This window comes from Capra hircus, chromosome 17 (genome assembly GCF_001704415.2).
Source record: "Capra hircus breed San Clemente chromosome 17, ASM170441v1, whole genome shotgun sequence".
Lineage (NCBI taxonomy): Eukaryota > Metazoa > Chordata > Mammalia > Artiodactyla > Bovidae > Capra > Capra hircus.
Genome location: NC_030824.1, coordinates 1078385 through 1096337, shown reverse-complemented (window position 1 = coordinate 1096337; position 17953 = coordinate 1078385). Strand labels below are relative to the sequence as shown.

At 45.5% G+C, this 17953-nt stretch overlaps 1 protein-coding gene across 1 annotated transcript in view; it reads left to right on the top strand.

The window, feature by feature from the left end:
• SFI1 (SFI1 centrin binding protein) overlaps window positions 4409-17953 on the top strand; it is a 79496-nt gene continuing 65951 nt past the window's right edge. The window contains 4 exon segments of the mRNA XM_018060927.1: window positions 4409-4462; window positions 4464-4532; window positions 13742-13915; window positions 15385-15456. Coding sequence (XP_017916416.1) covers window positions 4437-4462; window positions 4464-4532; window positions 13742-13915; window positions 15385-15456 — 341 coding nt within the window. The 5' untranslated portion in view covers window positions 4409-4436.

Here is a 17953-nt window from a genome sequence, read left to right as displayed (position 1 = left end):
GTTTCACAGCTGTGGCATCATGTACTCAAGGATTCAGTTCAGTTGCTCAGTCATGTCCGACTCTTTGCGACCCCATGGACTGCAGCACGCCAGGCCTCTCTGTCCATCAGCAACTCCTGGATCCTACTCAAACTCATGTCCATTGAGTCGGTGATGCCATCCAACCATTTCATCCTCTGTTGTCCCCTTCTCCTCTCGCCTTCAATCTTTTCCAGCATCAGGGTCTTTTCAAATGATGAGTCAGCTCTCTGCATTAGGTGGCCAAAATATTGGAGTTTCAGCTTCAACATCAGTCCTTCCAATGAACATTCAGGACTGATTTCCTTTAGAATGGACTGGCTGGATTTCCTTGCAGTCCAAGGGACTCTCCAGAGTCTTCTCCTACACCAGAGTTCAAAAGCATCAATTCTTCGGCACTCAGCTTTATAGTCCAACTCTCACATCCATACATGACTACTGGAAAAACCATAGCTTTGACTAGACGGACCTTTGTGGGCAAAGCAATGTCTCTGCTTTTTAATATGCTGTCTAGGTTGGTCATAGCTTTTCTTCCAAGAAGTAAACGTCTTTTTATTTCATGGCTGCAGTCACCATCTGCAGTGATTTTGTAGTACTCAAGGACTTCTGGAAGATCACACAGCAAGTTATTTGCAGACCCTAAACCCTTCCTGGAGAAAGCAGTGGCACCCCACTCCAGTATTCTTGCCTGGAAAATCCCATGGACAGAGGAGCCTGGTAGGCTGCAGTCCATGGGGTCGAGAAGATTCGAAGAGTCAGACATGACTGAGCGACTTCACTTTCACTTTTGACTTTCACGCATTGGAGAAGGAAATGGCAACCCACTCCAGTGTTCTTGCCTGGAGAATCCCAGGGACAGGGGAGCCTGGTGGGCTGCCGCCCATTGGGTCGCGCAAAATCGGACACGACTGAAGCGACTTAGCAGCAGCAGCAGCAGCAGCAGCAAACCCTTCCTGGCACCTTACATCTTTTGACTTTATAATATGCAAAGTACTTAAAAGAGTCTGACACCACCAAGTGCTGCTGCACTCTCTCTTGTTATTCTGATTAATCTTTCCCAAGAGGACTGATTATTTTATCATAATTCAAATAGAAATGGCTTTAATTCCTTCATAAATCAGTCAAAACCAACGGTGGTAAATGCACATGACAAACTATTAGTAAATCATTTAAAAAGCATACTTACTGATTTATCTTCCTGGATAGTTGTAATTTGTATAAACATTATTTACATAAATATTAATACTTATAAAAGTAGCTTTACAGTAAGTAAATACTAGTTACCGTGTTAATTAAGACTTTTGAAAGTCACTAAATTATTTTTAAAAGTGCTTGGCCACATCAGATAAAAAGATTGTCCCATGTCTCGCTAAAATGGACAGTCTCCTTTTAAACACTTTTAATTACAAAAACTGACATAAGTAGAAAATAGAGCAAAAATGCAAATTACCTGTGATTCTAATCCCAAAGCACTCAACTTATTTTCCTCATGTTTTAAACGTAAAATGTCTCAAGCATTTATATTCATAATGCTAGCCTTTGTTTTTCGCTCTACACCAGAAATCTCAGGTGCTTTAAATGTTTTACAAAACACAGAAGGAAAGGATACAAAAATGCCCTACCTTAATGACCTATAATGAAAAAGAATCTGAAAATACATACCTGAATCATTTCGCTGTACACCTGACACTATTAACACTGTAAATAAACTATTCTTCAATTAAAAAATAATGCCCTACCTAACGTCTCCCATCCCCATGTTAAAAAGATGGTGAGTGGGCCTGAATTTTAAAATTAACGGCTGTTTACGCGATACTAATAATTAATGCTTGTTAGTTACGTTTTAAAAGTAATGGTTAAGAGACTATATCAACCTGGGATAACCTCAGTTCCCCGGCTGGGCAACCACGTGCCCTCACCCACACAGTCCTCGATGACAATCTCCCCACTGCACGCACGCGCGCGCGTCGGTACCGGCTCACCGGGAACCGTGGAAAGCCCAGAGCGGCCCATTACGCGCGAGGCCGGAGGTGGCTGAAGGACGACTTCGGTCCCCCGCCCCCGGCCTCCACGCAGGAGCCTCGCTCGTCTCTAGTGGCTGCCCCGCGAAGTGTAACTCGGGAATCCACTCAAAACAGGTTCAAACCAACATCGATATCGTAAACCAAATGAAACAGCTCCCACCGCTCCTGTCCAAAAGCGGTAGAAAGCTGAGCTCTGAGAGAAGCGAGCAAGCCACAGAGGCACCGAGGCCTCCGTGGGGCCGCCCGCGGCAGGTGCGTCTCTCCACGCACCTCGCGGCTAACTCGCGTTTCGGACGCAGAGAGGCGGCGTTGGCGGGTGGGGGTGGGCTTCTCCCCTGCGCACTGAGGCTGCGCCAGCTCCGGGTCCCGGGCGGGGCGTCCCTCACGCACGCAGTGTTGCCGTGGAGACGGGGGGCGGGGCCGGCGCGAGATTCGCGTCCTGAGGCGCGGGAAGCGAGGGGGTGGCGCGCACGGCTGCGTCGGCCTGAGGGGTTGGGCTCGAGTCTCCCGAGGCTTGTCTGAGGCGGGAGGGCTCCGCCTTTGCGGCCGGAGCCCAAAGGCGAGCGCACGTCCCTCCGAGCCCGGTCGGTGACTACTCCGTGGGCGCGTCCGCTTCCTCCTCCTCTGAAAGTGCAGGTGATGCTGCCTCCCCGCAGGGCTGAAGTGGGAGAGGGGAGGCGAGTGGAAGGGCGCGCAGGACGGCGCCCGGGCTCGGCGCTTCTCGCCCCGCGTCCTCCCCGCGTGTCAGGTGAACTCGGGCGGGTGCGTGTGCCGCGTCCTTGCAGGGTTTATTGGCGCGCGCGAATTCGAATTCCCTGCTGTGTGGCCGAGCGAGCAGGGAGGGTTTGCAGAACTTAGGGGCCACACCAGAGCCCCGAGGGCCAACTGGGCGGACACCCGCAGGTGGGAGATTAGTGCTTGCTTTTTATTTTTTTTAGTTAAAATTAATTTACTTATTTATTTTTGTTTGCACTGAGTCTTCGTTGCAGCGCTCGAGCTTTCTCTGGTTGCCTGGTGGCATGTGGTATCTTAGTTCCCTGACCAGGGATGGAACGCAGGCCCTCTGCATTGGGATGCCGATTCTTAACCACTGGACCACCAGGGAAGCCTCGTGGTGCTGTTTTTATTTGATGGGAGGCAGTTCAGGTTTATTGTTAATCTCTGGATTATAGTAAATATTTATTGAGCGAATGGGGTTAGGTCCCTGCGTACCAGCCCCAGCTGTACCACTTGGTGATGTTGTGGGCCCTTCATCTATAAAATGAAGATGGTTACCAGCTATTGAGGTGGTTGTGCTAAAGCAACTAGTTAATGAAAAGTGCTCAGTATTGATACTGTACCTGACACAGAGTACCCGCTCCATGAATGCTATTTTGACTCTAATCTAGACTTTCTAGGTGGCATGGTACCCACCTAAGTGCCATAGAAGCATAAGGCTTGGAGGTGTCATGGAAGGCTTCCTGGAAGAAGTAGTTGAAATTTATTGTGCAACTTGGCATATAAATTTAGGTATCTCCTTGCTTTTCTTTAGCAAGATCGCTCATTTTTCAGTTATTGTTTGAAGCTGCAGAATACTGTAGAAACTTCTTTAAGTTACTCTTAGATTTGCATTTTTCAAATTAACATGTGTATTAAAAAATTAGTATTGGAACTTTCCTGACAGTCCAGTGGTTAAGATTCTGAGTTTCCAATTTCGGGGGTGCAGGTTCCATCCTCCCTGGCCCAGGAACTAAGATCCCATGTGCCGCCTGACAGGGCCAAAAGAAAATTAATATTGAAAGCTTATATTAGAAAATAGTCTCCAGGCTACAGTTCCAGTTTCCATTCTTCTGTTCATCCTGATGTTACTTGTAAATTGGAAGTAAATAACCTTATAGGTGATATTTTTTGATTTGTTAAATTTACACCTATGTCAACCATTATTCATGGGAAGTAAGTACTTGGCTCAGTTTTTCTTTCCTCATCCCATCAGCGTGGTTATGTGGTAATTTGTTGTTAATGGTGTTTACGTTAAATAACAGATATTCACTGTTGAACCAAATGTATGTGCCCGCGCACACCCTCAGTTGCCCAGTTGTATCTGACTCTTTGCAACTCCGTAGACTGTAGCTTGACAGACTCCTCTGTCCATGGAATTTTCCAGGCCAGAATACTGGAGTAAGCTGCCATTTCCTTCTCCAGGGGATCTTCCCAACCTACGGATGCAACCCAAGTCTCCTGCGTTGGCAGGCGGATTCTTTACCGCTGGGCCATCTGGGAAGGCGCATGCTGAACCAAGTAGACTATTGCAACTCTTCGTCTCTTGTATATCCCATCATTTTTTCCGAGAATTAATGCTTGTCTTATTTTCTAATTTTCCTAGTATTCCACGCACAGCTCACTAATTTTTGATTCATGAAGAATCTGCTTACTGAAAAGTGCATCAAGCCACTGGTTGAATTTTCAGCAAAAAAAGATTAAGCAGAGAATGGAGAGGAAGGTTGACTCCAGGTGAGTGATGAGACTTGACAAAAAAGATAACTGAAATTATGGCTTATTTAAAAGCTTGTAAATATTTTTTGTGTGAAAATAATAAATTCTTAAAATGTAGTTTTTTCCTAAAATCAGGAGTAGTGAGTAACAGTTTTTTGTTGATATTTTGGGTTTCTCATCTAGGGTATAGAGTATAATGCACGTTTTACACTTTACGTTACAGTCAGAATCCATTTTGGGTGTGTGGAGATATCCATCATTAAAATTCTTGCTTTGAGCAGAAATAAGGATGCTATTCTTGAGAAGTTACATTGAGGCTTCCTTTCTCCTTCTCCTCCTTTGGATCGTGGCTGCTTTCAGCCTGCACTAAGGTTCTTTTGATTGCAAATAAGAGACTTCAGTTCTGGCTAGCCAAGGAAGAAGGAGGGAATTTACAAGAAAGAGACTACAATTTACTAACAAAGCTCAGATTTACAGTGGTGACTTGCACCTGGCCCTTCATGAGTATCCTGTGCCTTAAGACAGAGGGATTGGTTCAGGGCTGGGCATGTGACTGCGTGGGGCCAATCAGAGGTTTTCCTCTAAAGCTGGGACAGGGTTTGAAGAGTGAGACCCACCTGGTGCTGAGGTTATAGTGGCAGCTGCTGCAGTCTGCACGCTGCAAAGGCTGGGACCCTGTACACAGGTCAGCACACTGAGAGGAGCAGGAAGAGTTCGTAATTTGAGCCGCCAGTTCTAGTCTTAAAGCTCATGTTTAGACTTTGGAAGTGCATGAGGTAGGGAATTACCTCTTTGTGCTGGCTATCTTCAGTATAAACCCTCCACTGTGTATCCAGGGGTTTCCATTGATTTTGACCAGTGAGGTCCTGGTAGAAGATAGTGAGGAGAGAGAGAGGAAAGTGAGGCCAGACTGTTTATCCCCTTGGCTCCCTCCCTGCAAGATGCCTTTTGGCTTCAGTCTTTCCCAGCATCATAGTCTTTACCAGTGAATTGGCTCTTCGCATGAGGCGGCCAAACTATTGGAGCTTCAGCATCAATTCTTCCAATGAATATTCAGGGTTGATTTCCTTTAAGATTGATTGGTTTGATTTCCTTGCGGTACAAGGGATTCTTAAGAGTCTTCTCCAGCACCACAATTCAAAAGCGTCAGTTCGTTGGCACTCAGCCTTCTTTATGGTCCAGTACTCACATCCATACATGACGGAAAAACCATAGCTTTGACTATATGGACCTTGGTCGGCAAAGTGATGTCTCTGCTATTTAATACACTGTCTGGGCTCATCATAGCTTTCCTTCCAAGGAGCAAGCAACCTTGGATTCTAACTAACATACAGAAGGTTTTGTTTATTTATTTGGCTATGCTGGGTCTTAGTTGCAGCATGTAGGATCCAAGTCCCTGACCAGGGATTGAACTCGGGCCCCCTGCATTGGTAGCATGGAGTCTTAGCTACTGAACCACCAGGGAAATCCCCATACAGAAGTTTCTTTCTTTCTTTCTTTTTTTTTTAAATAGAATCTACTAGGTCTTGGGCAAGGTGGAAGCCAGCATAGCTGGAGAGACCTATTCAGCAGCGTTTGGTCCCTTCCTCCTGAGCAGTGCCATCTTTGTGCTTCAGCCCCCATCTCCTGTACAGACTGTGTCTCAGCTCAAAATTCAGTTCTAGGAGAATGAATCTGGTTGGTCCAGTGTAAGTCAAATTTCTCCGCCTGCTCTAATCAAGTTTTTCTTGGAGCACGGTCATGGAGCTCCCAGCACAGCTGCTGAGGTCCTACCCCTGCTGATCCCACAGCTTTTGAGGGATCCATCCTCAAAAGCTGAATCCATGCCCTGACAGTGTTTACCAGTGATCCGTAGAGTGCTTGTCAGGCCTGCCTTACTTTAGCTTCTAAAACAAATTAACCATGGCCTTAAATTGAAGCTCTGCTTCCTCAAATACTCTGCAGCTTTAGGATGGGAAGCTTCGATAGGAGGATGGATTCCCTAGGTATTCTGCGGTAAAGCAGTCTTGAGATCCACCGTGTGAGTCCTGCAGGACTCCTTGAAGTTCCTTTACCCTCCTTGAACTTCTGCCCTGCTCGTACCTAGTATTCACACCGGCTCTTTCTAGTTCCCAGCTCCCGCCTAGTTTCTACTCATACTTCCAGGCTCAGGCCCAGTATCATCTCTAGGAAGCCTCTTACCACCTTGTCCCCCGTCCCCACCCCAGTGTGGATTAGGCACCCAGTGGGGATGTTCCCATAACACTCAGTTTTCCATTTTCATGGCGTTTAGTGATTGGTGTTCTCATTGTCTTCTTGACACACCATAAACTCTTGAGAAACGTTTATCTTTATATGCTTACTGCCTCACCAGCAATGAGTGTCCAGTAAACTTTCTCTGAGTGAATAAAAAGTGCGTGTGTATGTATGTGAATATCCACGTATAGCATACACAGATATACATCTCTTCAATATCTGAAGCCTTTGTGGATCTCTCCTTTCTGTTACCTTACGCGGAGTCGAGCTTTGTGTGCTGGACACGGTACACTACAGGACTGTCTCCAGGTTTATGAAGGTGCCTTCCTTTCTAAAGGATTCGCATTTCCCTTTGTTATTCTCCTTGGTACATTACTATTCCATAGTCACCTTAAACCAGTTGTAAGGCTTATGATTCCCTGACCCTCTTAGAACCCAGAGTGTACATTCTCACAAGGCTGTAGAACTTCTGATTCACCCACACCCTCAATTTTGAGAATGATCCCTGAGTCTTTTGGAGATGGGCTTGTGCTTGCTAAACTGATGTACCTGTCAGCATGCCAATTACTTCCGTTCATTTCAGTGCACGAAGTACGTTAATTTGTTTACAATGAGAAATAACTAGGGAAACCAGCAGTATATGCCTATCTGCTGCAGGAAGCCATATTATATTCCGAAGTTTTCTTAGGAAGTTTGAAATCACAGTGTGGGAACATAGTTGATACCTCACCTCCAGGATGAGTGCAGAATATTCAGATCTGACTGTGTCAGCCCTCTCTACTTAGAACTTTCCAGTGATTCTTGTTGCCTTTGGGCTCCAGTCCATTCTCCTTTGCTTTGCCTTCGAGGCGTCTCCACCGTCCGTTTTCTAGCCTCATTTCTCACCACTCTGTGCCTCATACTCTGTTTGCAGTATCCAGCTCTGAGTTTGGGTCAGGTTCAGGAAATCCCGAGTTGTTGTTATTGTTTAGTTGCTGAGTCGTGTCCAGCTCTTTGCGACCCCATGGATTGTTGCCCACCAGGTTTCTCTGTCCATGGGATTCTCCAGGGAAGAATGCTGGATCAGGTTGCCATTTCCTTCTCCAGGAGATCTTCCTGACCCAGGGATTGAACCTATGTCTCCTGCATTGGCAGCTTGATTCTTGACCCTGAGCCACCTGGGAAGCCTGAAATCCAAAGTAATGGATGCTAAATAAGATAGAAGTGATTTTCCTTTCACACACAGGAAGTCTGGAGGCAGGTGGTTATGATGGTTATGTCCAGTGAGGTTCTTATGGACCCAGGACCTCGCCCCTGTCCACACCGCCATCTCTGAGAGGTGGTCCTCATCCTCCCGGTTCAAGTGCGCAGCCATTCCAGGCAGCATGTAGGAGGGAGATATGAAGACAGAGTGCGCATTGGCTAGCTCTTAAGGGAGATCGTAGGGACCTGCCACCTAATGAGCCCCTATGCATCCTCTTAGAACATAATTTTAGAAGGTAGGAGTAGGGGAGCCTCAGAAATGTAGTCCTTATTCTGGGCAGCCATGTGTGCAGCCAAGTAGAGGATAAATACTGGGTGCGTGTCGGTGTCCTATGCTTGCTGTAAGCTGTCGATATTCTTGTTTTCTCATTGTAAGACATGAGAAACACACTGAATACATATTTGTCTTTGTAGCATATTGAAAAACTGAGAAATTACTTTGCTGACAAAGGTCCGTATAGTCAAAGCTCTGGTTTTCCCAGTAGTCATGTATGGATTTGAGGGTTGGCCCATAAAGAAGTCTGAGCATCAAAGAATTGCTGCTTTTGGTGATGTTGGAGAAGACTCTTGAGAGTCCCTTGGACTGCAAGGAGATCAAACCAGTCATTCCTAAAGGAAATCAATCCTGAATATTCATTAGAAGGACTGATTCTGAAGCTCCAATACTTTGGCTACTTGATGTGAAGAGCTGACTCATTAGAAAAGACCCTGATGCTGGGAAAGACTGAAGGCAGGAGGAGAAGGGGGCCACGGAGGATGAGATGGTTGGATGGCATCACTGACTCAAAGCACATGAGTTTGGGCAGCTCCAGGAGATGTTGAAGGACAGGGAAGCCTGGCGTGCTGCAGTCCATGGGGTTGAAGAGTGTCGGACACGACCGAGTGACTGAACAATCACCACAACAACAAGCCCCAGGCTGTACCGTGTTGCTGAGCGTATGATAGTAGGTCCTTGATACTGAGAGAATAAACAAACTCTGCAGGGTGCACCTGCCAAGTAAATGGTTCAGTGAATTGGTCAGGGCATGCCTTCCCCTGGGCACTGTTTTGGTTTTTAAATTTTTCTTAACTTTAGGAAAGTCGAAGTCTAGTTGATGTACAATGTTGAGTGTGTTTCGGGTGTGCAGCAAAGTGATTAGGTTACACGTATGTGTATGTTCTTCTTCAGATTTTTTCCCATTGGAGGTTGTTACGAGATATTGAACACAGTTCCCTGCGCTATACACTTGGTCCTTGTTTAGTTTACAGTAGTGTGTATCTGTTACTCCCAAACTCGCAATTTATCCATTTCGCTTTTGGTGACACCAAGTCTTCTGTATGTGTGAATCCGTTTCTGGTTTGTAAATAAGTTCATTTATATCACGTTTTAGATTCCCCGTGTGAGTGATAGAGTACGATCATTTCTTTGTCCGACTCCCTCAGTGTGAGAATCTCCAGGCTCATCCTGTTGCTGCAGATGGCGTTATTCCATTGTTTATGACTAATATTCCATTGTGTATACACGTACTGCGTCTTTGTCTATCTATTCCTCTGTCGGTGGCCATTTAGGCTTCTTTCATGTCTGGCTATGGTAAATATTGCTGCTTTGAACATTGGGCTACATGTATCTTTTTGAATTAGAGTTTTTGTTTTTTTCTCCTTGTCCCTTTTGGATGAACATTTTCAGATTCTTTCTTTCTCCTCACTTCTATTTTTTGGTGTTTCTTGGCTAATCATCATCCTCCCGTTGACATTTAAAAAAAAAAGCGATTGTGTCCCTGTGTTCTGAATTAAACCAGGCTCCTCCCCGTTCCTCATGGCTGTTGGGTTTCTGGTATTGTTTTTGAAGTGCCTTCTGTTTCATATTTCTTTCCTTCTGCCTTTCCTTTGTTCCATAAGTGAACACACTTTATATGTCTACCTACTGTGAGTGCCTGGCAGTGTGTTAGGGGCTGAGTATATATTAGCAGATAAAAGTGGTTCCTGTCATCATGAGGCCTTGTGATGGGAAACAGGCATATAGGTACGGAGACAAACGTGTGGCTTCCGTTTGTGATCTCTTCCTTTTGGTGTTAGAATAGCTTAGATTCCTGGGGCTGCTTCACTTACAGCAGAGTTGGTATCTTTATGATCATTAAACTTACAGAGCTGCAAATAGTTCATCTGCTGCTTGACTCACTAGCTGGTGAGGGGGAGCCCAGAGTCTGATGAAAGGAGAGAGCAGTGGTCAGGGACGACTTCAGGCGTGGGCCTCCCAGTCTGATGACCTGTTTGATGATGTAACAGGACTTCAAAAGGGCACTGACCTAGCACTTTTTCCGTCAGTTTGCTGTTTCATAGGCTCTTTATATATTTGTAGTAAAACGAGTGGGATGAAAGCCTCGCTTTAAAATTTTTTGTTAATGTTTTATTTTGAAATAATTTCAAATTTAGAGAAACATTGCAAGATTAGGACAAAGAACTATAGATCTTTCTTGTCGCAAATTTTCCTGTTAACATTTCTACCACATTCGTCTGCTTCTGTCTCTCCTCCCCCCATCTCTCTCGTCTGTCTGTCTCCTCTGAGTGTTTTCATGTTGTTTGTAGACACGTGCAGAGGGGCAGAGCATTTTAGTCACCGATACACATGCTTCTGGCTGAGCTCAAACGTGGCCATGCTCTGCCTTCCTGTTTCAGCTCATGCTGTAGGTGAGGACCCTTTTCCCAGTCTGTGTACTGCCATCTTTTCACAGATTGTGCTTTCTGTTGACGGTTTTGCTGTTTGAAGTGGCCCCTAATCACAGTGCTGAAGTTCTGTCTAGTGTTCCTTGGTGCAGGAGGACTATGATGTACCTTATGAAGAAAATGTAGGGGACTTCTTTGGTGGTTCAGAGGTTGAGACTCCACACTCTCGGTGCTGGGGATGCGGGTTCAATCCCTGGTCGGGAAGCTAAGATCCCGCATGCCTTGTTTGTTGTTGTTCATTTGCTCAGTCGTGTCCGACTCTTCATGACCCTCTGGGCAGCGGCACGCCCGGCTTCCCTGTCTTTCACCATCTCCTTGAGCTTGCTCAAACTCATGTCCATTGAATCGGTGACGCCATCCATCCGTTTCATCCTCTTGTCATCCCCTTCTCCTCCTGCCTTCAGTCTTTCCCAGGATTGGGGTCTTTGAGATGTGGCCTTGAGACGAGGCCAAAAGCAAAAAAAGGAACATGTAGGCCTTCCCTGGTGGCCCGGTGGTTAAGAATCTGCCTGCCAGTGTGGGGACCACGGATTCGATCCTAGTCTGGGAAGAGTCCACGCATCACGGGGTGACTAAGCCCACGCGCCCCAGCTACTGAGTCCACGCTCCAGAGCCCGCGCTCCGTATCAAGAGAAACCCCTGCTAGGAGAAGCCTGTGTGCTGCAATGAAGAGGGGCCACTGCGGGCTGCAACTAGAGAGCGCCCGTGCGCAGCAGTGAAGACCCAGCACAGCCAGAAATAATGTTTTTTAAAACCATATGTTAGAGGCGCTTTGTCCAAGCATGAGTTATAGGGCTGTCGACTGTGAGTTCAATGTTAAAGACTCCCTGTATGTATTAAGTATGGCGTCTTTAAACACAGGCACACATAAAACAAGGCTCCCTATTGATTAGTTGATGATATTTTTTTTGGCATGCAGGATCTTAGTTCCCTTACCAGGGATCAAACCTACGCTCCCTGCAGTGGAAACGTGGAGCCTTGACCGCTAGACTGCCAGGGGAGTCCCGATGAGAGTGCTTTTAGAGACTGGCAGGAAGCTACCTATGTGTTCTCCTGTAGGGCCAGTGGTTCGGTTTATTCACTGGCTCAGTGCTTATGGTGGCTTTATAGAACTTGCCACAAAGAATAAGAATCAAACGATATGTTTCCTCCCTCCTCTGGACCATTTGTGAGTAAGCTGAAGTCAGTTGTCCCCAAAATGATATTTATAGCAGAAAGAGAACAAAGTGTTGAAAAGAAAAACTTCCCTTTTCATTTTGTCTTTTTAATATTTCTTCATTTATTTGGCTGTGCCTGGTCTTAGTTGCAGCATGTGGAATCTAACTCCCTGACCAGGGTTTGAACCTGGGCCCCCTGCGTCTAGGAGCACAGAATCTTAGCCGCTGGACCACCAGGGAAGTCCCTCACTTTGTCTTTTTAGTCCCCTTTAATTTGGAAACACTTCTCAGTAGTTCCTTATCTTCCATGACCTAACATTTTTGAAGAGTTTAGTTTACCTTTTATGCATATATTTGAATTTGTTCAGTGTTTCTTCATGATGAATTCAAGTTATGTATTTTTGGCAAGAATGTCACAGAAATGATGCTGTGTTCTCAGTACATCAATATCAGGAGATTTGGTCCTGTTACCATTGATGGTAACTTTTATCACTTGGTATAGATGATATCTGTCAGGTTTCTCCACTATAAAGAGGTGAATAAGTGTTTTGTGGGGAGACATGTTGAAACGACATTAATAGCCTGTTTCTCATCAGACTAGCACCCACTTGTTTTTACATCCATTGATGATTCTTAGCTGAGTCAATTATTCCTGTGATGGTTCCTAAAAGTTTATTAGTTGTATTCTACTGCAGAGTAGAGCTTCCCATTTTTCTTCATCTATTTATTGACTCATTTACTTATTTCAGTATGGATTTGTGGATTCTTGTTTTATTCGGTGGGTTCTAGTCTGTTACTGCCAAAATTGTCCCAGATTTGACCAGTGGGAGCCCTTTTCAGCTGGTTCCTGTGTCCTTTTGACATTCTCCTGTCATTCTTTGAACATTTATTTACTTTCTGATCCAGTAAGATAGTCCAGCCTGTCCTGTATTTTTCTTGTCTCAGACCTGAAAGTCAGCCATATTTCCAAGCACTGCCGCTTCCTCTGAGTAGGCAGTGGCATTTTAGAAACAATATTTGAGCTCTGCGTTTGCTCATTGCTGATGGGATGTTGTTGCCACTAGGTATTTCCTGCAGGCAGATCTCTGATGTGTTTTTTAAAATCATGAGTTCATGCCAATAAGATCCCTTAATGTTTCTAAAATGGGATTAAAAGTCATAAATTTAGTGTTTCGTCAAAGTGTGTAGTTTCACATTGATGTAAAAGTCGCTTAACCTTGAAATCATTCCTAGTTGTTTCTACATGAAGAAACCTGTTTCTAACTTGAAAATGATTCCCCTTAAACGACACGTTTAAAGAAGTGTGTGTTAGGACTGAGGTCTCCCAGGTGCCCTGCAGCCCTGTAGCTTCTGCTTAGAGCTGATCTAGCAGTGCCCACCTCCAGATGGGGTGGGCATTTCTTTTTTTTGGTTTCTTTTAATAATCTTTGTTTATTTTTTGGCTGCACTGGGTCTTTGTTGATGCACACGAGCTTTTCTCTGGTTGCTGTGAGCGAGGGCTATTCTGTAATTGCGGTGCGAAGCCTTCTCATCGCAGTGGCTTCTCTTGTCGTGAAGGACGGGCTCTAGGGCGCTTGGGCTTCAGTAACTGTGTCTGGGCTTTAGAGCACAACAGACTTAGTTGCTGTGCAGCATGTGAGATCTTCCCGGACCAGGGATCGAACCCATGTCTCCTGCGTTGGCAGGTGGATTCTTTACCACTGAGGCACCAGGGAAGCCTGGGGCGGGGGGGTGTTTTTGTCAGAGATTGGGCAGTTTATTGTCCTTGAAGTAGAGTTATTACCTTTCTGTCTTGATGAGCTTATCTTTTTAATTTCACTTGTGTGTTGAAAGATACTTGCATCACATGCAGAGATAATTTGGTTCTCCCCTTTTCTCCTCAAATTTGAGGTCTTTTAGGGACAGTGCAGTAAAGAAGCCTTATTCTCCAAAGATACTGTCCACAAAGAAATCCTCTGCATTCTCTGGGAGCCGGAGTGAGGGATCTAGGGCCAGTCAGCCAGTGAAATACCATCCCTCCCAGGCCCAGACCCGAAGGGACCGGCTGAGAGAACTGCGTGTCAGGTGAGCTTGCCAGGGGTTCCCTGCCTCAGGGTCTGGGCCATTGTTCCCCCTTTTTGGTTAAAACAAGGGGGTGATTCTTATTCTCTTATCTCAGTTAATTGGAGACCGCAATGCTTGTTCGCCATGACAGAATGTTCAGAATATTTAGGAATCTGCAAATGTAGAAACCATCATCGAGTGTTTTCATTCATGGTCTCCACTTGTGCCCCACAATATGTAAGCTATAAAGAGTCTTCCAGAAAAAGTCTAAACGTGGTCCAAGAAAATGATCATTTTCTGCTACTCTTGATTAGGTCTTTGAACGGTATCCTTTTGTTTATTCAGCAAAAAGTTATCAGGTGCCTGCCTGGCCAGGTGTTGTGTTAGATGCTGAGCGTATAAGGCGAATATGACATTCCTAGTGCAAGAGCTCAGGGAAGTGTAAAATCAAGTAGGCTTGGCAGACAAGCCACAACAGTGAAGTGTGGAAAGTGCTGTGAGGAGGGCGGATGTGCTCCCCAGGCCCATGGGGCGAGAAAAGCCGCACCAGCCCAGCATTGCCAGTGGTGACTTCCTGGAGGAGGTGGACTTTAGCTGAGTCCTGAAGGATAAGTAAGATTAAGGCAGGTAAAGGGCAGGAGGAAGGAGAGTGCTCTAGGCTGAACCTGGAGGTTAGCTGGCCAAGACAAGCTCACCTTCCTGTGTGCTCCAGGTAGTATTATGGGGATGCTGCGAGCCATGGTCCCTGCTCTCAGGCTCAGAGTGCAGAGGGGATGGCAGGCACCCTGCGAGCGGTTTCCTGGGGTCCTGGGATTCTGCATCATAACGTTACTCTAGGGGCTGGAGCAGGGCTGAGAGTAGCTAGCTCCTTGCTCTGTTTGGTTGGGGAGAGCCCAGGAAAGCTTCACATAGGAGTGAGCATTGAAGATGAACCTTGTTGGGTAAGTGGGCATTTGCCAGGCCTCCTCCAGGTGTTTCAGGCAGGAAGAATGTGAACAAAAGCACTAGTGTATACTTCCTGTTCCTCAATTCTGAAGTCTTTATGGACAGAGTATATTAATAGTATCTTTAAAAAATAATCTGCTCAATTTTAGCTTTTTAAAGCTTTCCCATCTTGTGCTATTTTTAAAAAATTTATATTTATTGCAGAATAATTGGCTTTATAATATTGCGTTGGTTTCTGCCATATATCAACATGAATCAGCCACAGGTGTCCGTATATCACCTCCCTCTTGAACTTCCCTACCACCTCCCACCCTATCCCATTGTACCCCTCTAGGTTGTCACAGAGCCCCAGGCTGAGCTCCCTGCACCATACAGCAAATTCCCCTTTTTTTCTGTGTGATGCAGGATTATCTATGATTCACCTTTGACTCACGCTAGCATCCCACCCCCTGAGACCATTAAGTTTCCATCTCCTTTCGAGAAAATTGATGATACAAACCAGGTGGAGTTCTTAAATGTGTGTGTCCTTTCTCTCCTTCTTTCAGATGCCTGGCCAGAAAGTACTTTCATTTGTGGATGCGAATGACCTTTGGAAGAGTGTTTCCCTCTAAAGCCAGGTAGTGTTAGCTCAGAACACCAGACTTCCCCGAGTTTCATCCTCGGTTTCTGTTTTGTACGAAGCCCGTGTGTAACCTTCCTCGTGGCGTGTGTTGCATTCCCCCTCTGCTCCTCCCCAGCCACCAGGAGGGGAGGATGATATAATGGTAGCCTAACACTAGTCTGGCTGAATGAATGCTATAAAGGAATCACAAGTAAACCAGGACAGCCAGGACCCTCTGGGGGAAGAAGTGTTTGCCCAGGAGAAGCAAATGAGCTCTTTCAGGTCCCTGTTGAGACTAACAGATTGACCTGGTCTGGGGCAGGACCTAGGGAAAAGTTGACACTGGCGGGGGGCATGAAATATGGTCAAGTGAAAGTCCCACAGCTTCAGTTTGTCTAGGCTGCCGCCTGCTGCTGTGGATGCTGGTGAAGATCACTGTGGCTGCAGTGCCCAGAGTGGACCACCCGGGGAAGACGCTGGGGTCAGGGCAGGAGGGAGGGGCCAGTGTAGGAAATGTTTCAGGGAGCTGAGAGCCGTTGAGAAGGTTGCTGTTATTCTGTCACTAAATCATGTTCAGCTCTTTTGACCTCATGGACTGCAGCATACCAGGCTTCCCTGTCCTTCACTATCTCCCAGAGCTTGCTCAAACTCAAGCCTGTTGTGTCGGTGATGCCATCCTTTGCATCTCATCCTCTGTCGCCCCTTTCTCCACCCACCTTCAATCTTTCCCAGCATCAGGGTCTTTTCTAATGAGTTAGCTCTTTGCTTCAGGTGGCCAAAGTATTGGAGCTTCAGCTTCCGCATGACTCCTTCCAGTGAACATTCAGGGTTGATTTCCTTTAAGATTGACTGGTTTGATCTCCTTGTTGTTCAAGGGACTCTCAAGAGTCTTCTCCAGCACCACAGTTCAAAAGCATCAATTCTTTGGCACTCAGCCTTCTTTATGGTCTGATTCTCACATCCATACATGACTACTGGAAAAACCATAACTTTGAGAAGACAGCTTTGACACTTTTTGGTAAAGTGATGTCTCTGCTTTTTAATATGCTGTCTAGGTTTGTCATAGCTTTTTTCCCAAGGAGCAAGCGTCTTTTAATTTCATGGCTGCAGTCACCATCCGCAGTGATTTTGGAGCCCAAGAAAATGAAGTCTGCCACTGTTTCCATTTTTCCTCCATCTGTTTGCCTTGAAGTGATGGGACCGGGTGCTATAATCTTTCTTTTTTTGAATGTTGAATTTTAAGCCAGCTTTTTCACTCTCCTTTTTCGCTTTCATCAAGAGACTTTTTAGTTCCTCTTTGATTTCTGCCATTAGGGTGGGACCATCTGCATATCTGAGGTTCTTGATGTTTCTCCCAGCCATCTTGATTTCAGCTTGTGATTCATCAGAGTGCATCTATTTCACATGATGTACTCTGCATATAAATTAAATAAGCAGGGTGACAGGATAGAGTCTTGTTGTACTCCTTTCCCAATTTTTTTTTTAGATTAAAATAATTATTTATTTTAATTGGAGGCTAATTGCTTTACAGTGTTGTGGTGGTTTTGCCATCCATTGACGTGAATCAGCCACGGGTGTACATGTGTCCGCCGTCCTGAACCCCTCTCCCACCTCGCTCCTCATCCCATCCCTCTGGGTTGTCCCAGCACATCAGCTTTGAGTGCCCTGCCTCCTACATTGAACTTGGCCTGGTGATCTGTTTCACATATGATAATGTACGTGTTTCAGGGCTATTATGTCAAATCATCCCACCCTCGCCTTCTCCCACAGAGTCCAAATGTCTGTTCTTTACATCTGTGTCTCTTTTGGTGTCTTGCATATAGGGTTGTCGTTACCATCTTTCTAAATTCCGTATATATGTGTTAATATACTATATTTGTGTTTTTCTTTCTGACTTACTTCCATCTGTATAATAGGCTCCAATTTTATCCACCTCATTAGAACTGACTCAAATGCATTCTCTTTTGTAGTTAAGTAATGTTCCATTGTGTATGTGTACCATAGCTTTCTTATCCATTCGTCTGCCTGTGGACATCTAGGTTGCTTCCATGTCCTGGCTATTATAAAACAGTACTGCGATGAACATTGGGGTACACGTGTCTCTTTCATTTCTGGTTTCCTTGGGGTGTATGCCCAGCAGTGGGATTGCTGGGTTGTATGGCAGTTCTGTTTCCAGTTTTTTAAGGAATCTCTACACTGTTCTCCATAGTGGCTGTACTAGTTTGCATTCCCACCAACAGTGTAAGAAGATTCCTTTTTCTCCACACCCTCTCCAGCATTTATTGTTTGTAGACTTTTTGATGGCAGCCATTCTGACCCGCGTGAGATGGTACCTCATTGTGGTTTTGATTTGCATTTGATAAGCAGTCAGTTGTTCCATGTAGGGTTCTAAATGTTGCTTCTTGACCCACAGACAGGTTTCTCAAGAGGAAGGTAAGGTGGTCTGGTATTCCCATCTCTTTAAGAATCTTCAACAGTTTGTTGTGATCCACACAGTCAAAGCTTTAGCATAG